This window comes from Cyrtonyx montezumae, unplaced genomic scaffold, assembly GCF_038088225.1.
Source record: "Cyrtonyx montezumae isolate F1298 unplaced genomic scaffold, pur_monq_1.0 scaffold_8, whole genome shotgun sequence".
Lineage (NCBI taxonomy): Eukaryota > Metazoa > Chordata > Aves > Galliformes > Odontophoridae > Cyrtonyx > Cyrtonyx montezumae.
In genome coordinates, this window is record NW_027072089.1 from 43,634,875 (window position 1) to 43,656,848 (window position 21,974).

The window sequence follows — 21,974 nt, forward strand, 5'->3', positions numbered from 1 at the left end:
TCTGTTAGAATAGACAGTGTATGTATCTCAGACTCTCTGCTTTGAGGTGGCAAACTGCAAGATCTTTGGTTCAGTTTGTTATGAAGATCACAGAATGAGGGAGAGAATCCTATGTTTAATTCCCAGTGCTTCTTCTGAATAGATTTCCATAGCGTAATGAGTTCCAAGGCATAACTTTGCCCGTCAGGTTACGTCTTTCAGTACACTGAAAGAGTAGCAGACTCTGAAAGATTGACAGTTCCATAGAATTGCATGAAACAAATTGCAGGTTTGATTGACATTTACTTTGTTACAGGAAGGACTGCATTTAATGTCAGAAGATATCCACTGAAAACTGGCAGTTCTGCTGTAGAGGCATTTTTTCTAATTGTTTGCTTAAGTATTAATTTTAAGCTAAATATTAGACTAGCCCTTAGCTTGCTGCTGAAAACATGAATCCTTGCACCTGTGCTTCATGGCAAATGTTTCATATGCAGTGATGTTTTTAGGAGGAAGGAATTTCTGTAATAGTTGAATAAAGCCATTCATTCTGCGGATCGGAGCTCCGCTTCTGAGCCATCAGAGGCATCAGTAAGGTAGTGTAAGAGCACCGTTCCTGCCATCAGCTTATTGCAGAGCAGATGTGGTACGTGGTGTACTGACACTGCGCGGAGACTGCCTTCTGATCCCCTGGTGGTTGCTATGTAAAAGAAGTGGTTCTTCCTTCCTGCACAACTTGAAAGTCTGCGTATTTTGGATATTCTTATTCCTAGCACTGAAGTTGAGTACTTTTTGAAAGAAAGGATTCAACTAAACTGTACTGAGGTATTATGAGGTCTGTCTTTTCTCTCTCTCAGTTCAGGGAAACTTTAGAGCAAGGGTATGATGCATCTTAATTTTCTGTTTTAATGTTAAAGGCAGGTAGCTTTACACATTGTTGAGATTTGTGCTATGCTTTCCTTGCTGTGTGTTGTCTTTAGATGATTTACTTGCAGCTGCAACAGCATGTTGCTGAGATAATCATTTATTAGCTGGGTGTACAGTGGTATGACCCTTTCTTACCCTACAAAAGTGCTACTGTTGTTGGGCCTCAATTTAAATTAAAAGCATCCAGCACCACACAAAGCAAGTATTTTGTGTATTGTACTGAGATGTCTTCAGGATGGACAGAGAAGCTTTGGTTACAGCTTCACAGATATACTTCAAGACTTCAGCCTTTAAATAAAGAAAAAGAGGAGAAGTAGTGGTCTGATGCATGTTACTAGTCTTCCACCTACCTCGTTAGCTAAAGATGTGGAGAGGAATGGGACTGGTGTTTGTGACACAGAGAAGCTATTTATTGTTTTGGAAGTGGCACATGAACTTTCCTGGTGTTTGCAGTGAAGGTGTTAACTTTTAAATAATGCTCTTGGGTTTAGCAGGATTTCTGGTGGCATGGGAAGACTATAGCAGTGTCTGCAGACAGCTTGGTGCTTTCCTTTAAATAAAAATGATAGATAGAGAGCTGATTACTAAAATAACTAGATTCTACTACTTGAATTCACTGTTTAGTGCTTACAGCCTGAAGTCGTTAATGTCTACAAGGACTTCCCTTCAGCTAAACCAGAAGTGAAGCCACCTACCAGAATGTTGGTATCAAATCATTCCGGTTGAGGTGTTTAAAAAACATAAATTGCTGCTGACCTAGATACTGAAGTCATCTCTTGGTGGTTCTGTGTCAGTGTATCAGGTGAAAGTTGTGCTTGTAGCAGCAGTGATTGAGTGTGTGCTTATTTCTTTGAGACAAAGCTAGTTAGTTTCCATTAGCAATTATAAATCTGATATTTCACTATAATAGCATTCCACTTAGAGCTGAAAACAAGGCTGATGTTAACTGTCATTGTTTAACAGGACAAGCATAAGCCAAAGGTCCCTGATCGACTCTTAATTGCTTTTGTACAACATAGTTTCTGACAAGGGTCAGGTACAGAGCCTGACCAGCTGAACAAAGATTTTAGCTGGTTTCATGCTGGGCTCACTGGAGTGCCCTGTACTGCTGTCTCTATGAAGCTCTGAGAGCTTACAGTGCAGACATTGGTGTTGCAGAGACCAGCAGCAGGCACCAAACGACGACACCCATTCTCTAGCTGGAAGAAGAGGAGCTGAACCCAGTGTGATAAGAATTGCCATCTGTCACTTTCTCAGCTCAGGCACAGCTACAAAGGTACAAAAAGCATGGCTACATCACAGGCTGTGCCTTACACACACTGTCAATAGTGTGTCTGTTCTAGTATTTTCCTGGATGTGGTTGAACTGAGTTTCCAGAGCTTGTGTATACACTGACACCTGCAGCATCCTTATTTATATTTAAGTATTTGTGTCAGTGTGTGTAAAATGCACTCAAAAGTCAGGATGGGCAAGAAAAAAACTGTGATAGAGCTGAAGTGTCACTTCCAGAAATATGACAGAATAGCTAGGAGGACAGTATACTTCATCTCAGAATTTAAGCATTTAAGTCTTGTGAATCAAAAGTAGAGTATGGGAAAAATTATGCATAAAAGCTATTACTTCTTATGCTATGGAAACACCTGTAGTCCAGTTAGTCCTTTATGCTGTTGTATAAACTTGTGCTTTGAAAATATTTCAAACCTGTCCACACCTTCCCTAAGCTTAGGAGAATGGAAAGTGTAGTTCTGAGGAAAAAAAATAATGTATTCATTAGAAGTCTTTATTTCACAGTCAAATTACCACAGGGAAGATTTTAGAACATGTAGCTGGTCAATAATAAATGACAAGATGACAAAATGGTGATATCACTTAAAATTGCTTTGTGTTTAAAAAAAAAAAGAAAGAAAGAAAAGGAAAAAAAGTAATAGTTTGTGTATTTCAAAGAAGATTGCTTCTCCAGAGATACCTGTATTTTTATGACTATTGATCCACTTTGGTGCCTGATGCCCTGGTATAAGTGTGAACAGTATTTCCAAACCACTGCCCTCAGGGCTGGGAGAGCTCTGCACTGAACTTCAGGCTATAGAAGTTAGTGTGGACATATCTTGGCTCTCTGTGTGTGCAGGCCATCCTTCAGATTTAGTGCTGACAGCAAAGGTTTCGGGTTGGATTTTCCTATCTCCCAAGTACTAAATTCAGGTTGTTTTAAAACCAGATAATTTGTTTATGAATGAACATCCATAAATTGCAAGCATGTTTTGGTTAGCTTCTGGCATTGTGGTAATAGATATAATAGATAAATACATAAACACATAATAGATAAAAAGGGTTTTTTGTTACCTACCACTGGTGTATAATGGCTATATAAGAAGTGTTTGGCAAATAGGCATTCTGGAAGTACACAGAAGAATGAACCTTACCATTAACCTGACTAATCATTTTCCAAAAGGGTATCTGGCTTTCAGCACAGCTGCTGCAGTTCTGAATAGCTATATATTATGATAGGGCGGAGGGACCATAAAGTCAGTACGGGACTTTTTTGCGTTTTGAGCTTGTATCTGTTGTTGCTTGTTTAGTCAGACTACCATGGTTTTTGTGGAAGCAGAGAGAAGATCTGAGGTATATTTGTATACTTCAATTTTCTTTCATTTTAAGTAGCACTGAGTCTTAAGTTTTAGCTAAATATTCAAGTCATATATCAGAACATTAGAGGATCATAGAATCATAAAATCACCAAGGCTGGAAAAGACCTACAAGATGATCCAGTCCAACTCACCACCTATCACCAGTAGTTCTCTCTAAGCCATGTTCCTCAACACAACAGCTGAACGTTCCTTGAATTATCTCCAGGGTTGGTGACTCTGACACCTCCCTGGGCAGCCCATTGCAGAGCCTGGAGAAGAATTATTTCCTAACATCCAGTCTGAATTTCCCCTGGTGCAACTTGGAGCCATTCCCTCTAGTCCATCTAACTCTTAAAACGGCAAAATAATTTGTAAAGACCATTTTAATAACTAGTTTCCTTTTGTTGCTGTTTAATAATAATGAAAAGCAGCACTTTAGTTGCACTTCTTCATCCTCTCCTTTTTAAGAGCACAGTAGTAATCTAATTTCTCTAACTGGGCAGTTCCTTTGCTGTTCGATAGCACACAGAATGTAACCCCTGCAAAACCTCCTTACCAAGAGATCTTTTCCAGTGACATGTCTGACTTCTGTGAAACATTGCAGTAATTGGCTTTGTTGGGACCTCTACAACAAAATTCAAATGAAAGTGGCCTTAACTAGTCCAGCTTTTTTTTCATTTTTTTCAAGATAAAGCTGTTGGATAGTAAGTGACTTACTGATTTTTATTGCTTTCTATTAGCAACCTAATTTTGTACTCTTTAATTACCATTTAATTGGATTGCCCCTCTACATTCAGAGCAAGACAGCCAAAGCAGCTCATCTATTTAATATAGTATACTATAGTATTTGACACAAACTGAGGGGGTGGGAATTTCTTCCATCATTCTTTCTTTCTCCAGTGGTTATGTTACTGCCAGAATAGAAACGCCTCTCTGGAAGTGGTAAAATCTATTCTGGTATTTCCTTCCTAGCCCCTGAATTCTCATCCCGTCATTTGTGCCTGATTCTGAAAGCACTGTTGGAGTGGTTGTTACAGCAGAGGATGGTAAAGCTTTTGTAAGTGAGCTCTGCTCTATGTGACAGCGACAGGGCCCGAGGGAATGGCATGGAGCTGTGTCAGGGGAGGGGCGGCTGGGGGTTAGGGACAGTGCTGCACCACCGGGCGGTGGGCATGGGATGGGCTGCACGGGGCTGTGGGCATGGCACCAAGCTGATGGAGTTCAAGGAGCATCTGGACCATACTCTCAGATCTAGGGCTTGGATTTTTGTGTGGTCCTGTGTGAAGCCAGGAGTTGGACTTGATGATCCTTGCCAGTCCCTTCCAACTTGGGATAGTCTGTGATTCTGAGCTGGCTCCTCTTCCCTGAAAGAAAGGAGGAGGTGGGAAAGCACCAATGACAAAAAAAAAAAAAAAAGGGTGAAAGAAGGAAAGAGAAAGGACATGTTGCACTCCTGTTATTAGTATTGGACTCAAGATGCAGATATCAGCCTCCTCTCTGGTGCTTATTGCATGTGTGGGCTTTAAAAACAGAAAAACCTTCCCTCCATCTGGTGGCTGGTCTTCTTCCCTTGTTGGCTTCTGGCTCCTCTGTAAACTGTTTTGGGAGTGCAGAGAGAGAGCTATTTACATTGAAGTTAAACTAGTTAGTAAAAGAATCTCTTTTTTCACCTCCTTCTCTAATCCTCAGGGTTAAATATTTTCAGCTCATAGTTCATTTGCAGTTATTTGTAGCTGGCTGTGCCATTTGCTCTGTAATTCAATTCAGATGATGCTTCTTGGCCCAAATTAGAGCAGACTTGTACAAGGAGCTTGGTGCATGTGGAAACTGATTACTGTAACTTCATATTTAAGGTCGTCCAAGTAGAGCTGTAAATGTTTCCCCTCAGTTTTAAGGTGCAGTTATCTGATTTGAATTTACTTGTGGAATTTCAGTCTATAGTATTAAACGTTACCTGACAGATTTCTCAGCTACTTGAAAAATGCTGAGTAGCAACCATACTGTGGTCGCATTAATACTGTACTATTCTCATTAATCTGTGTGGCTTCAGTTCCAGCTGTTTGCCTTTGAATCAGTTACTTATTTATCAGTCTATTTTCTGTATAGCTTTCAGCTACGCATTCTCCGGAGAGATGAGGTCTTATTCATACATGTATCTACTTATAGGTGAGGAATTTGAAACTGGAGCATGAGCAGGAGAAAAACAAGATCTTGTCAGAAGCGTTAGAGACACTAGCTACTGAGCACCATGAACTAGAGCAGTCTCTGGTTAAGGGATCTCCTCCTCTCAGCATCATCAGTGAGGAGCAGTTCTATGATGCTGTTTCAGGTAAGTAACGATGTCCAGTGTGTAGCCAGCATGTGCATGGTGATTGCCTTGGAGGGGTGGGGGGAGCAGTCTTATTCTAAGTGAAATATTTGTCTTTCTACTGTGGAACTGTTTTAAGGAGAATGCTTCACGTGCTTTGAGCGCGCCTCTAAAATCTTTCCCAGGTTCACCTGTAGAATTGTATCATTTCATCTGAGCATGACAGAAAGCTACAAAATTCGGGACAGTCATAAAAGATCCGATTGCTTGGGTGTCTACGCCCTTTTTTTAAATAGCAAAATGTGTGACTCCTATTTTAGGGTATGTAACTGTATCTGGAAGCTTGTGACTTGTTTTCTCCGTGGTGGTGTTGCTCTTTTGTTCTTAAGGTCTGTGAGGAAAATACACTGTATTTGAGGGATAACGAAATTAAGAAAGGCTTATTTTATTTCCCTTCTGTATACCTTAAGTGTCACAGGTGCAAGAAGATTATGAATCAAAATCTTTTGTGCATTCAGCTGTATCTTCTGATGATTCTCTGATGTGTAGTATCCTTTGTATTTTGCATGCAGAACGTGCAAATAAGGATTTTGGGAAACTCTGAATTGCATGAAGAGAATTACAACATGCATTGGTATAGAGAGGCTGTACATAGTGCAGCTTAGTAACAGCTGTAATTGGTTAATCCCACAATGCACAGCTGAATTACTGCTGTGAAGGATCTCAAAGACCTTGAGGGCGAACACAGTCTAAATGTAGTAGATAATTGTATTGGGATGGCACACTTCACAAGGAAGTGTGAATGGGGGTTACTTTTGTCCAAGTTCAACTGTCTGATGCTTCTGACAGATAAGAAAAGAAGCCTTCCCAGTTTCTTCAATGGATTTTCTGCAGCGTACAGCTTAACTAAGCAGAGAATAAAACCAGGCAAAATATGGAGTCTGTGTTTAGTGTGTCTCAAGTATGGCACAGAAACTCAGTGAATTAACAATAGACTGCTCCTTGGCACAGTAAGAAATTTATCAAGCCTTCCATAAGAAGAGATTGAAGAACACTAGAAACAGGTTCTTCAACAAGAAGCAAAAGAACAATTCTTCTGAAAGGCCTCAGGCTCTTTGCTTGTTGCAACAAAGCAGAGAATATTTGTTTATGTGGTGCTGCTGGAATGTAGTCTCTCCAGCCAGGCTTGCTTTTCTGTATGTGAGAGAAGCTCAGCTGTTAGAGATCTGTTACTCTGTACCTGTCCTAAATAACCCAGCATTGTCCTCTTGAATATAAGTGTCCAAAACTCCCTCTCTGGTTAAGAGAGGGGGTGTTCTTACTGCTCGAAAGTGCTGTGAAACCTTTATTTATTCATATATATACATATACATGCTCAGTATAACATATATATATATTTATATATATATATGTATGTCACTTGCTCTTCTGGGAGAAGTTATTTGATGTAATTTATCTTGATTGCAATTTAAATAATTTTGCAGGACAGCTCACTTTCTTGACTGTCTGTCAACTTCATCAGACTTAACATTAGTCTCTCTTTTCTGGGCTGCTCACATTCATTGCTTTGCAGTGATTTGGGTCCTCTGTCTCTGAGGGCACATGTTTGAGGGAGGGGTACTCTGATTTTTATAGGCTAGGGAAGGGGGAATGTGACGTGGTTTGCTGGCTGCTGGATGTATCTTAGGACTTCGGCTGTAAGTGCAAAAGGAATTAGATTTTTATGGGTGTGATATGGGGCACGTTGTGCTCTGTTTTTTTTGTTTGTGTTCACTGGGATTCTGATAATACTCTTCTAACCCTCTTACTTTACTGCCATGTCTGTGGAGGCTCAGCCAGAAGGACTGTGAGGACAGCAATACAATGAGAACAGGGAGGTCAGGGGACATACAACACTGCTTCAGAGTTCAGGGGTATGGGTCTCCTTGTTTGTGCTAATGGGATGGGTTATGGCAAAATTTTCCTAGCGGAGAACAATGGACCCAATTGTTGGAAGCAATATATGTGTATATATATAATGTTTATATATAATGTAACATATAAAAGTTTAAGGTATTTGGACTAAAAAATACGTAACTAGAAAAAGGTGATGTCCTAAGAAAAGACATTTAGATGGTGTCCTAACATTTGGACTTTGAGTCTTCAAAAATTTTGCAAAACAATGACTTATAATGTCTGTCTTGTTAGGACACCCATCTTTAGCTAGTTATGTATTTTTCTAGTTGTCTGAATTTTTGAATCTCCACTGTAGGATTGAATTTGTAGAAATGAGAGCATTGCATAACTCAGCTTCTACTTCGAGCTGATGAATCCTTGGCTTTGACTTACAGAGTTGAAAGAAAGAGCCACTGCTGATTTTTTTTATTGATTATTTTCTATGTATTTTCTGCTTGTTTTCTCTCAACGAAAGTAACACTAGCTGTGACGATTCAGAGCAAGGCAACAATTTTCAAACCCGTTTTTGAATGCAGGGTGTGTTCACAGCAGCAGCAACTTGTCCCCATTTACCAAGCTCTGATTCATGCAGTCTGAGTGCATGAATTGGACTTTTGAATGAAGATGAATCAGAAGATAGAGTCCAGTTCCAATTAGATAACTCGTTCCATGGTAGGAGAGTAGAGCTAATCTGAGGAGAAAACCAACAGAAATGTAGCTAGTTTGAGTGCTAAGCCTTCAACACCATCTGTTTGGTGTGCAGATCTGCTCCAGCTGAGGCTTTCTATTTGCTAATGTTGGCATAGACTAAACTGGTCACTGATAAGTCTGTTTGTGGAAATTGTGGGTACTATTACAGAAATACCCTCGTTCTTTTCCAAGACAGGGGTGAAGAAAATATTTATCATGTGGTAAGACTGCTTATGGCAGTAGTTTGTTTGCTGAAGTCTTCTCTATTTTTTTTTATTTTTCACTTTTTACTGATAACGCTAATATCAGTGCTTTCTGACTGTTATGGTAACTCCTTCTCTCCCACTGCAGTGGATTTAGTTGGCACTGAACATGAAAGGAAGATCTCACAGGAAATGGGAGTTGTGTTGTACCACAGAATTATAATATCTAGTATTAAAAACAGCAACATTAGAGTCTTATTAATCCAAACTCTGAACAAGTCAGATGAACAGGTCAGTTAACAGTGCATCCTGGTGCTGTCATCTGAGCATCCTGGGAGTGGTGGAAATATGTAGTCAATAGCACATGGAGCACAGGAGCTCTTGGCTGCAGGTTTGAATAGTTCACATGTGCCATACTCTCCTTCTAGGTTTGTGGCAGGCTGGGGAGGGGAAGAAGCACTGAACAAGCAGCAAAATTTACAAAGACTATTGGCATCTTCTAGAGACTTGGAGAAGTTTCAGGTGCAAGTGTACAATCCTTGGGAAGGATATGAAAGACAACATAAAAATACAGAGTCCACTTGCAGTGCAGAGCTCAGAAGGTTGTGATCAGCAGTGCAGTCTTGTTGGAGGCCTGCATCTGGGAGTGTTCCCCAGGGGTCCCTGCTGGGTCCAGTCCTGTTCAACATCGTCATCAATGACCTTGATGAGGGGATAGAGTCCACCCTCAGCAAGTTTGCTGATGATACAAAGCTGGGAGGAATGGCTGACTCTCTGTAAGGCTGTGCTGCCATTCAGCAAGACCTGTGCAGGATGGAAAGTTGGGCAGGGAGGAGCCAAATACGGTTTTTACAAAAGCAAATGTAGAGTCCTGCATGTGGGGAGGAATAACTGCATGCACTGGTGCAGGTTGGGGGATGACCTGCTGGGGGGGAGCTCTGAGGAGAGGGACCTGGGTGTCCTGGTGGACAACAGGTTGGCCATGAGCCAGCAGTGTGCCCTTGGTGGCCAAGAAGGCCAGTGGGATCCTGGGGTACATTAAAAAGAGTGTGGCCAGCAGGTCGAGGGAAGGGATCCTCCCTCTCTACTCTGCCCTGGTGAGGCCTTACCTGGAGTACTGTGTCCAGTTCTGGGCTCCCCAGTGTAAAAAAGACAGGGATCTCCTGGAAAGAGTCCAGCAGAGGGCTACAAAGATGATAAAGGATGTGGAACACCTCTCTTATGAGGAAAGGCTGAGAGACCTGGGTCTGTTCAGCCTCGAAAAAAAGTAGACTCACAGTGTTCTTAAATACTTCTCCTTAATGGTACGAGAAATGGTACACTAGCTCTGTTCAAGTTAATTTATCTCCAGTTATCATCACACAGCTTGGGAACTTACAGCTCTTTCCTTCATGTTTAGGGTATATTGTCAAATATCATTTTTGAACGTGTATCCAACTTTTTCCACAACCCCTGGGAGAATATTGCTAGCTGTGGACTTCCCACCTTGAAGGTAGTTGAAAGAATAAATTTAGGCATCTCAGAGAGTGGGAACCATCTGGTCTGTGTTTAACCGCCATGGTTCAACAATGCCTTTCTGGAGTACAATTGTTCTTCTAATAAATTGTCTAAATCTTACGTAAGGAGCTGAAGGCTGAGCCCTTGTTTAAGTAGAAGGTGACTCTTTGACTAAAAAGTTTCTGTTTTTCTTTGCTCTTCCAATCTTGCAAAATGTAGCTAGTGCTTTTACTGTTACTGTGGTGCTTCAGGTTTTGAGCTGGAGAGCTTTGTTTTCAGCCTTTCCTTGTCTTGAAGATCACTTAATGTTGGCTCTTGAACAGGGAGTCTTCTGTCTCACCACCTTCACAGCCCACATCCCCTTCAGTTCACCAGAAAAAAAATCTCATTTTCTCCTAGTCATCTGTTTGACAGCTGCTCTGCAGCAACTTGTGAATATAAATCTTTTTTTACAGTAACGGGGGAGTATGCAAATCTTAATTCAGAAAAGAGTTAGTGGTAAGTACCCAGGGAAAAGCTCTGTTTGAGTGGCCTCTTCAGTCAGATTCAGTGCAGTACTGGGTTTTCTTTGATACCTAGAAGAATTCGGAAGGCTTGGTAAGCTCGTTGGGTCGAAGGAAATAGCTGAGATTCTGGGAATGAAAATTGAGATCTTTGGTGGCAGGAGTTGCTGTAGACATACCTTCTTAATGAGACACATTTCTCAGAAAAATGGGAGAGGCATCCATGGAGAGAGAATTTCTTGTAACTGTATCTGGTTTCATTCTTCTGCTGTTATTTGTTGTATATAGCATGCTGTGCTGTTATTAGGTAAGCCGCATGCCCTGGACAAGGCTGTCTGGTCATTGTCCAGCTCTGGAGAGGTCTGCAGGTGCTGAGCTCAGTCACTTCAACATAATTTTCTCTTGGCACCGTGCTTTAAAGCCAGCATTTGGAGAACTGAGCACGTGTAGTGTTAAAAAATCCTTATGCTGAAAGTGTATCTTAGCATGATCAGTGGTTCTGGTGTTGCTTACCTATCCTTTCTGCCTCTGGAGTCCTAGATCTGTTACAGAATTTCAAACTGATGGAATTTTTGGGAATATTGTTATGATGCTTAGCTGAAAACATCAGCACCTGATAGTACAGAAAAATAAAGGTGCCATACAGCAGGCAGGTTCCTGTTACGTTGCAGGGTTTCCTTCATGTTTCAGGGTTTCTCTGTTACAATAACTGCTGGCACAGTTAAGCATTAATTTCAACAGGACTTGACTTCAAGAGGCTTACAGATTGTCGTATGTTGGCTGTACAGTGTGGGTTGGGATGCTGAGGTCCAGGTTGTCTTACACCACTAGAAGGTCTCTTCCTCTATGATATTAGGTTATGCAGCAATGTTTTTCTGATTACCTGGTCTTAGGATCTTTGAAGAAATTTCTATTTCATGTAACAGAGTTGTCTGCAGGTAAAAATTCATCTGCTTATCCTACTTGGTACAGACAGTACCCACCATGTTATATCATAAATTGGCATATAACTAGATTGATACACTTAGGGAAACTTGTGAGATGATTTTCTGGAGTGCCAGTCCACTTTTTTAGCATATCCTCAGCACCAGCTGGCAGCTCTTTTCATTCCCTAGCAACTGGCTTAATTTCAGTACTGACTTGATGAGGAGAGGAATAGATGTTTTTATCGTAACCAAAGATCTTCATGTTTCTAGTTCTCAACCACTCTAGGGAGAGTGGAGGTGTTGTGGCACAGCCCATTCATGGATTAATATTTTGTCCTGTTCTTGACTCTTCTGTGATCTGCATATTCATAAAATTATAGAATCATTTGAGTTGGAAGGGACTGCTAAGATCATTTAGTCCAACTCCCCTGCAGCCAACAAGTACACTTACCTCAGGTTGCTCAGAGCCCCATCCAGCCTGACCTTGAGTGTCTTCAGAGACAAGGCATCTTACCACTTCTCTGGACAGTGTGTTCAAGTGCTTCATCATTCTTATTGTAAAACACTTCTTCCTTATATCCAATCTAAATCCCTCCTCTTTTGGTTTGAAACCAGTTTCCCTTGTCCACAGCAGACAATGCTGAAGAGTCTGTCCCTTTCAATTTACATCTTACTCTTCAGGTATTGAAGGCCTGCTATCATGTCTCCATGGAGCCTTCTCCTCTCCAGGCTGAGCAGCCCCAGCTCTCTCAGCCTGTCCTTGTAGGAGAAGTGTTCCATCCCTTGTATCATTTTTGTGGCCCTCCTCTGGATGCACTTCAACAGGTCCATGTCTCTCCTTTACTGAGAACTCCACATTTGGATGCAGTACTCCAGGTGAGGCTTCACCAGCACAGAGCAGAGGGGCAGGATCACCTTCCTTGACATGATGGCCACACTTCTTTTGTTGTAGCCGAGGAGATGCCGTTGGCTTTTTGGGCTGCAAGAGCACGTTGCTGGTTCATGTCCAGCTTGCCCCCAACCAGTTCATTTTTGGTAGAGCTGTGCTCCATCCTTACATCCCATAGTTTGTATTGATAGTGAGGATTGCTGAAAATCCTCATGTTGCTGCGCCCTTCACCAAAGCAAAGTCTAATTGACGTGTTCTTGAGAAGTGGACATTTTTAAGAGAAAACAGGAAAGCATCTGTCAATGGACAGCACTGACTCTTTTGGATGGACGACTACTTCAGTGGCTTTTGATTGCTAGGCTTGAATTAGAATCAGTGTATGAGAGAGTGACTAATTTTGCAATTATTTCTCTGGTTATTTGCAGCCAAGAGCAGTAGCATATGCTCAGAGAAGTGCATAGCAAGAATAATGTCTACTACAATTTGAGTTTGCTTTTTTCAGAAGCAGAGAGACTTGCTACTTCCATTCATTGTTTTACCTGGTTTCTGCCGAAGGGTTTCCCAAATGAAGTAGAAATTGGTGCATCTTATTGCTTCCTGGGACTTACAATTGGATAATGCTTTGACAAACTTATGATGTTGAGAGACTAAAACATGAAACAAAAATAAGACCTTTTGCCAGGAAAGTTTTTGATTTCAATTTGGAGCAAAACTGTCTTTTCTTGAGAGTTGGTTAAGTGCTGTCTGACTGAAAGTGGCTGAAAGTCAGGTGGTTCTGGTATCTACACTTCTAGCTGTGATGTGGATTGTACTATTAACCTGCCTTCCAGAGTACAAAGCTTATTGATTGGTGAGCTTATCATTGTTGGGACTTGCTTGACTAGTGCAATCTTCATTGCATACAGTAACTCCTTTTGGTCTTTGTTACTTGCTCAGTGGATTGGAAACTGAAGGTTGCTGAAAAGCACTGTCTAACTGAAATCTAATGTAGAAGGGGTCATCAGAACTTGACTGTTGAGCTGGTAAGTTACTGGCAAGCAAGTTGTAGTAGCTTTGATTTAATAAAAATATCAGGTTTTGGCTCTGTCAGATAGAAGATTTTTAATCTGCTGTATTCCAGCTCATCTCTTTTGTCTATTTCCTGATACAGAGCTGTAGCAGTCTGTGACAGCACTAGTTACTTACCAAGTGGATACAGTCATCAGGACACAGGAGCCTACTTAGGTTTCAGTTTTGTACAAGGAGGGAAGATCTGTTAGTGACTGAAGTCTAGCACTGGCAGTAGATTCATTAACATGCACCTGCTCTTTTGCAGATTCAGAATCTGAAAAATCATTAAGTGGGTTTGAAACTACAACAGCATACTCACTAGAAGACAGCATGGATTCAAAAGATACGATAACTTCAAGCAGGTCTGAAGAAAAGGTCTGTGGCAGTGGAGAGTCAATGTCTAATGGAATCAAAAAACACAGGTAGGATATTGCCTGTTCTTAAGCTATTACAGCATACGTTTAAGGTGAGTGAAAGACCACTAGAATCTGTGAAAACGTAATTTGTGGGAAAACTTCTAAAACTTTGCTAGGGATGTTTGAAAAGTCATTGTACTAAGATTTTATGAAGAATGTCTTTCCAAGCCTCCTGTTTTTCTTCGTAGCTTGCTTTTTGATTATCTAATCTGAGTAAGTAAAAATAAAATATAACGTGCTATGTAAAAAATGAATAGATCTTATTGAGGTGTATGTGGATTTTAATTCCTTCATGTATCTTTAATGATCCGTGCCTCTTATTGCCACTTTAATTTCCAGTCATTTGATACTTCTGTTGGTATTAGGAATGAATGAAAAATATTTCAAGCCTGTCATCAGAAACTCAAACACAAACAAAGGGAGTCTTATTCTAAAAGTCTCATCTATGTTTTATGTGCTTATTTTGTGTTGTCAAATGATCCATTTTTGTTTGCTTCCTTGCCTGTAAAGGAGGACAATAGGTCTAGAGTTAATGAGATGTAATAGACACCATGATTCTCAAGTTTCAGTGAAGGGCAATATAATGTTTGTGCTACAGATGAAGTCAAGCTTCAGCATGTTTCCAAAAGATTAATTTGGAAGTGTTTTGAACATGCCGCATGATAATGAGGACACCAGATCTCTGTAAAAAACAGGGAATTAAGATTTAATTTTAGAGACACAAAGACGTGCTTTAATTACTTGATATCTTAAGCAGTTAAACTGCATGACTGCTGAAGCATGTGGGAATGTCAGAGACTTGATGTGTCAAGGTTCAGCCTCTGAATCTGTCCTTCCTATACTAGGCAAAGACTAAGGCAAATGAGGGCTTGGGTGGAGTGGTGGGGGTGGTTGGGAAAGATAACGTAGGACAGCTGACTGAGCGTACTGCTCTATGCTGTTGTGTTGTTAGGGTGTTGTTTATGGCCTTGGTTAGATGACTTTCCTAGTCAGGAGAGGAATTCTGGGGAGGGGAAGCACCAGGTGAACTTGGACTTCTGTGTTGCACTCACTGCTTTTGAAAGCATGAGGAGGAAGGAGGCAATCTATGGTCAGTATAAAAACAATGTGTCCTGACATGCGCTTTCTGAGGAGTTTAACAGCAACTGATCACTTGGTATGAAAGGAAGCAACTTAGCAAGCTTTGATAGCTGTTTTTTCCCAGAGCTCTGCTAATATACGTTTTCCCTCCAAGATCCATCTTGTGGAAGTTGTGCAGCATTTCTTCCCTTGTTTCTGAGACTTATGGTCACTGGTATTTGGCCTGGTAAGGAATCTGCTCACTGTGTCTGCCTGCAGTTCTGAATTCAGAACCGTCACCTAACTGGAGTTCCTGGCCCCAGTTTGTGCCTGTTCTGGTTTGAGAGCCAATTTACAGTACATTTGGTCAAATATGCACCATCTAAGATGTCTCCTTAGCTACTTAGTGCCATGCAGAGTGAAGAGAGCAGAATGTTTTGCTGCATACCTACTTCCAATGTTGTACTTTTAACTTTTTTTATTTGACTTCCTTCTGTTAGCTGCATGGAAGTATGTTGCTTGGAGGCCTGATAAAAAAAATCTTATGCCTGAAGTCCTTGTACTTCCCAGTAGTTCATCAGATGAATAGAGGATTGGCAGCTGCATTTGTGTTGCATGTACAAGTACCTAACACTGCTTACCAGCCAGTATAAATAAGACTTTTTTCCTACCTTCATATAGAGAACTTGAGCTGTAGTCTGCCCCTCTCTGTTTGAGCGGCGTGGGTTTTGTGCAGGGAGGTGGAAGTTGCTTTTTCTTGATTTGCTGTTGTTTTGGAGATATGGGATTAAATAAGTTGGATTTCTAAAATTATAGAAAGGTTTTGGCTGGAAGGGACCCTAAAAGTCACCCAGTGCCACCCCGTGCTGTGGGCAGGGCTGCCACCCAGCACTCAGCTGCACAGGGCGCCATCCAACCTGGCCTTGAGCACCTGCAGGGATGGGGCACCACAGCTTCTCCTGGCAGCTGTGCCAGCACCTCACCACCTCTGAGTGAAGAATTTCTTCCTAACACCTAACCTAAATTTCCCTTCTTTTAGTTTAAAGCCATTCCCCTTTGTCCTATCACTGTGAGACCATGTAAAGGTCCCTCTCCTGCTTGTAAGCTCCCTTCAAGTACTGGAAGGAATTTCAAAGAGGTAATGGTGTTAGGATTTGCAGATGCAGGCGGATGAAGCCGTCACTGTTGGATGTATTACTGAGGATGCTGTTAGTGGGAATTACAACCTGACTTTCATCGAACTATTTAGCTTTTAAGCTTTCTAGGCGAGTAGTAGCCAATGAAACTATAATGCCAAAGCCTAGCTCTGACTCACAATTTGCTATCTAGGTCAGGTCTTATCAGTATAGCTTGCATCCTACAGGTTGGTCATAGGGTGTTTACAGTAATATTGATGATGTGTTTTGTAGTTTGAGGTTGATTTGGAAATGAACTTCATAATTTTTGAGAGCTTCATGGGAGAGGATTTGAATGGTAGGGGATCCATGCATTAAATAGCTTGGAATAATTTCTAAAAAAAAATTCTCTCAAAGCAATTAATGAGCCAAGCTTTAGAAGAATAATGACAAGCAAAAAACACACACACAAATGTTCTGTAATTCCCATCACTGTGTAACATCCATTTGTCACTATTGTTTCCCTCTTACTGTGGGGTTTCCCTTTGGGGAACCTTTCAGAAAGCACGTGTGTTTGTGCTCAGCTCCTTGTGAGCAGTCAGGTTTGCACGAAGACAAGCTGAACAGGCCTTGCTCACACCATAGGTCTCCTTGCCAGCAGAGTTCCTGTAGCAGTTAATCTGCTGAAGGTAATACTTTGGGTATGTGTTTTTGGTTTTTTTTAATCTGTTCTACTGCAAAGAAATTGCTGCAGCTGTTTTTGTTGCTTACCGCTCCAACTAACTTCCTGAGTTGTTTCTAAAACTGACATCTGGAAGGAAATTTTTGCATTCACAAACCTTTCCCTTAATCACAGGGACTGGGTCGAGGTTAGTAGGCCTTAAGTCTTGGCTGCCTGTCATTTTTGCACGTGTCCTTACTTGCCCCCAGACGCTGCCTTGGTGGATTAAAAGTGTTCTGTTGCTTCAGTACACGTGTGCTACAAGGAGGAAAGAGCTGAATATCACAAGTGTGCACTGTTACACTCACTCATAGAAAGAAATGTGGATGAATGGCTTAAACTGAATGCCAACTTCCAAGCAGTTAAACAAATAGAGTGAGTGACGTGTTAACTTCAACAGAAATGTAAATTGTAGTAAGCCTTAATGTTATGTATCTTATGTGCAGAAGGGATTACTCAAAGATTGTCAGCTCTGTAGCCTGCTTTCTTTAGCAGCAGATACACAGGGAAATTAAGTGAACAGTACAAATGAAAATAAGACTGAATGCTTGGTGGACACTGTCCTCTCCTGGACACTTGTATCAAAGCATCCACAGAAGTGTTTAATACCTTAAGAATTGAGGCACTGAATTTTACTTTTTTTTTTTTTTGTGGAACTGAAGGATCAGCTTTGGTAAAGGTGTCTTTGTAACAGGTCACCATGGGTGGTAACACAGCATATAGGGCTACTGAAACAAACAGCTTAGCCTGACAGAGTTGCTTAATCTTTGAAATTAAATTGCTCATGCAGTTTGAGTGAGCTGTAGGTTTTTCTTATCTTTTGAGGACTTTCCTCAGTACTTAATGATCTAAACACTTGATTTTAGTGTTGCTGTGGCCAAAGGGATTTGATGTACGTTTCTGCCTTTCTCTATGCAAATGGGTTAATAGCTGAGCTGATCAATAGCAGCATGAAAACCCAATAATATCTCTACTTGATATCATGTATTGTTGATAAGTATAGGCTGTATTGCACAGGCTAAATGTTGATTGAGTAAATGTGTAAGACTTGTTTCTGAAGCTGTTTTTTTTTTGTTTTGTTTGGGTTTTTGTTGTTGTTGGTTTTGTTGCTTTTTTCTTTCTGTGGATTGTTTATTTCCTGTGCTGTTGTCGTTGTTCATTTTCGCTTTGTTCTCCCTGAGAGATTATTTTAATTATGGGCAGTAATTGCTCTTTGTTGTGACTGTACAGGTGACCTGTAAAATAAATAAAATAAATATATGAAAATACAACCACTGTATATGTCTCATATCTGTTTTCACATAGTGAATGTACCTACAGTGTATTTCATGAAGAGAGATTCTCTTCCATTGCTTTATGCAAAATGAAGGGAATGTTTTGAAAACTGTTTTTGGGGAAAAAAAAAAAAACACCTATTTCTGTGCAGGTTAAACAGTTTACATGCTTCAGAATAGGACTGTTGTTTCCCCTTGGTTATAATGTTAAATGTATTAATTTAAAGTAATTAAAATTAAATGAAGTTTTGTTTAAATGAGCTTGTGAACACAAAAATTTAAGTGAGACTGATGATGAAAGCTTCCCAGCACTTTATTTAACCCGGTAATGGTGGTTTGGAAAACTCTTACTTTCCAAGAAAAGTGTTTGGGTTTGTCCATCGTTCTTAGTAATGGAAAGCTTCTGTTATTTGTTCTCTTACTTCCTCATTTCTTTCTACAGAACAAGCTTGCCATCTCCAATGTTTTCCAGAAATGACTTCAGTATTTGGAGTATCTTAAGAAAATGCATTGGAATGGTAGGTAATCAGAAAGCTGTGATAAATTGATGATACAATCATAGAATGGTTTGGGTTGGAAGGGACCTTTAAGATCATGTAGTTCCAGCCCCCTGCTGTATGCAGGGACACCTGCCTCTAGACCAGGTTGCTCACAGCCCCATCCAGCCTGGCCTTGAGTGCTTCCAGGGAGGGGGCGTTACTGTTGATAGAATCATAGAACTGCTGAGGCTGGAAAAAACCTTCAAGGTCATCAAGTGCAGCCTCAACCTGACTATGCTACGTGTTACTCTTTCATTGGATGCCCAAGTGAGAACTTGCTGGGGAGAGGGATTGTGCATTAGGAAGGTAAGACTTGCTCAGAGCAATAGTGCTTGAGTAAAAGCATTTTCTTTTAAATGTAACCCTTAAGCACTCTGTGGGAGCAAGTTGTATTTTTTTTTAATTTGCTTTTGGTTTTGTTTTCTCGCTTTTAAGGATTTTTTTATTTTTTACTTTGCTCTTCTCCCTGTCCCCTTTGTATTCCAGTCTCCTCCCCTCAGCAGTGTTACAGGCCAGATGGTTGGCAGATCAGAGGTTGGCTGGTTGGCACATAATCTGCTTCCAGCTAACAGTGAATTGGAAAGAGGTCTTTCTCTTCATTAGATCCTCCAATAGGCTGAAAGTACTTGCTGATAAGCCTACATCATCCCGTAATGGAAGCCTACTGAAGGGCACGTGTGTGTAGTTGCTGTTGTCTTTTTCCTCCCCTGCTTTACTTAGAAACAGCACACAACACCAAGCAGTGAGATACCAAAATGTTAGGGAATGCTGTGTCAGTAGACCCCGGTCTCCTGAATTGCTTGGAAGCATTTGAGACTCATCACAGTGATATTAGCAGAGAGATGTTACATCCCTAAAACACAAAGAATGGATTGAAGGCTTGACTTGTATAATGTGTACAGGAAAAAAAAAGAATCCTGCTATTGTGATTAAGAACAGTGTTGTTTATTCCATACACTGCTAGTGGCCATACCGTGCTTTTAATTTGCTGCTGCAGGCAGTATGAAACACTGCTATGTTATGCATATTATGCTGGCATGTTTCTTTAAAACAAACTAGCAAGAGACTAAACAGCATAAAAACTACAAGATTCTCTTCAGTTAGTACTTCTGTTACAGAAACTCCTTGATTTTTTTTGTCAGAACACAAAATTCCTGTGCTTTCCCTCTGCTGCCACATCTCCCTGTCATCTTCTCCCCCTCCCCCCATCCTGCCCACCTGCCTACAATAGAGATAATGTGTTTAAGGAATTAGGTGGCCTATATCTATTTTAAGAGTATATGCAACTTAGTCTTCAAAAGGGCCCTTAATACTGTGTTGTTTAGTCTCACTTTCTTCAGGTGTCCATTAGTAGGAAGCTAGCTGTTAGATGTTTGGTTTCCTATTTGTTTTAGAAGTAGCCTTACATGTCAGTGCAGAAAGGCTTACCCAGCTTATAAGGAACGTAGAGAGGTTTTCTTTTCTTTTCAGCATGAGCAGTGTTGGATCAAGCACATTGCATTAGCACTAAGAGCATCATTCAGTTTTGTAATAAACCAATTAGGATCGGGTTACTGGCGGTCAGCGCATGGCCAGCATATCTAATCACTTGGTTTTTAACACAAGTTTCATTTGTGCATCAGGAGTTGTCCAAGATCACAATGCCTGTTATATTCAACGAGCCCCTGAGCTTTCTTCAGCGACTTACGGAGTACATGGAGCACACGTACCTCATCCACAAGGCCAGCTCACTGTCTAGCACAACTGAACGAATGCAGGTACTTTGGCTGCAATAACCTGAATGCTCCTTTTATTTTCTTTCTGCATAGTTTGTCTTAGTGTAAGAGGAACTGGTGTTACCAACTGCTTGTCAAATTCTCTTACTTGTTCACCAGTTTTGGTCATCTTAAGGGAGTGTTTTGCTTTTCCTAAGGCTAACTTGTTTGATTAAAAACCTATTTATTTTCCTCCCCTGTAAGTAGAACCTTCCTATTCTACTTGAGAAGAAACATTCTGTAGTACTGTGACTGCTATTAATGTTCGATAAAGACTAAAATCCAAGAGATGACCTGTGTGCTCATCTTCTTTTGAAGTGTGTTGCTGCATTTGCTGTGTCCGCTGTAGCTTCGCAGTGGGAGCGTACAGGGAAGCCATTCAACCCGTTGCTTGGAGAGACATATGAATTGATCAGGTAACAGAGGGTGCACTGAAGATCAGAAGGTGGTGTTTGATGTACAAATTCGTGTTTGATCAGGTCTGTGAGGTGGCTGGCAAACTGCTCCTTGCCTTGTAAGACGCTATCTGTTCTTGTAGCTACCAGAGGTCTTTGCAGCGTGTTGGTGTTCAGCCATGTGCCCCTCCCTGATGGGAAAGCACCAACATTTTCATCGCAGGAAAAAGTTATAAAAATTGCTAAGTAAAAGCAAGGGTTTTTTGCCTTTTTATATACAGAAATAACTTCTAGAAGGTGTTTCAGTAAAAAGGTAGATGTTATACATAAGGGAGATGTTAAGAGTTGTCATCGTAATTATATGAGTGTCCAAGACGTGAGTAAGCAATGCTTATCTATTATTCTTGCTCTATTTGCATTAGGGCAAATTCTCCTCTCAAACATATGACTGTTTGGCCTGTGGTTATGCATAAATTTAAATAAATAAATACTATGAAAAATAAAGAGATTGACTGATTAAATTTGTTTTTTATTGCTATGTTTTTACATGATGTCCTTAGTTACTTAGAATGAAGATGTTATGTGTATGCATTGATCTTTTTGTATGACAGAGCTTGAGCTAAGTTTTGCATTGAGTACAGCATCTATGCCTGAGCCCAACTATCTACTTCAGCTGGGGAAAAGAGCTGCAGCTTCACTGTCCTTTAGTTGCATGCTTTGTCATCTTTATTTTGTACCTTCAGAACACTGATTTTTAGAAACTTTATTTTGCAGAGACGATCTCGGATTTAGACTTCTCTCAGAGCAAGTTAGCCATCATCCACCAATCAGTGCTTTCTACGCTGAAGGTTTAAATAATGATTTTGTGTTTCATGGATCAATTTATCCTAAACTCAAATTCTGGGGCAAGAGCGTGGAAGCAGAACCAAAGGGCACAATGACATTGGAGCTTCTTGAGTAAGTTGATGAATGATTGCATAAGTACAGCAGCCACATCTGTGATGATTAGCGTGCGTTAGTGTCATGGCTTAGGAATGGGAATGTCTAACATTAAGATGTGAGCATTGGACAACAGATAGCTTTGTGGGGTGGGAGGAATGAAGTGATGAAAAGAACTGACATCATGTGGCTTAATAAGCTGTGTATTCATTGCAGTAATAGATAGTACTT

At 40.7% G+C, this 21,974-nt stretch overlaps 1 protein-coding gene and 1 long non-coding RNA gene across 4 annotated transcripts in view; one reads left to right on the plus strand and one right to left on the minus strand.

Annotated features, from left to right (window-relative positions):
* Positions 1-21,974, minus strand: part of LOC136058856 (uncharacterized) — a 440,039-nt gene that overhangs the window by 404,126 nt on the left and 13,939 nt on the right. The window lies entirely within an intron of this gene.
* OSBPL1A (oxysterol binding protein like 1A) overlaps positions 1-21,974 on the plus strand; it is a 70,908-nt gene that overhangs the window by 38,679 nt on the left and 10,255 nt on the right. Inside the window, exons 16-21 of one of the 3 annotated variants that reach the window (XM_065752597.1) lie at positions 5,697-5,859; positions 13,797-13,953; positions 18,559-18,634; positions 20,278-20,412; positions 20,728-20,825; positions 21,579-21,761. In XM_065752597.1, coding sequence (XP_065608669.1) covers positions 5,697-5,859; positions 13,797-13,953; positions 18,559-18,634; positions 20,278-20,412; positions 20,728-20,825; positions 21,579-21,761 — 812 coding nt within the window. Of the gene's footprint in view, positions 1-5,696; positions 5,860-13,413; positions 13,504-13,796; positions 13,954-18,558; positions 18,635-20,277; positions 20,413-20,727; positions 20,826-21,578; positions 21,762-21,974 lie in introns of those variants that run through there. The other 2 variants (XM_065752600.1, XM_065752599.1) reach the window with 2 other exon arrangements.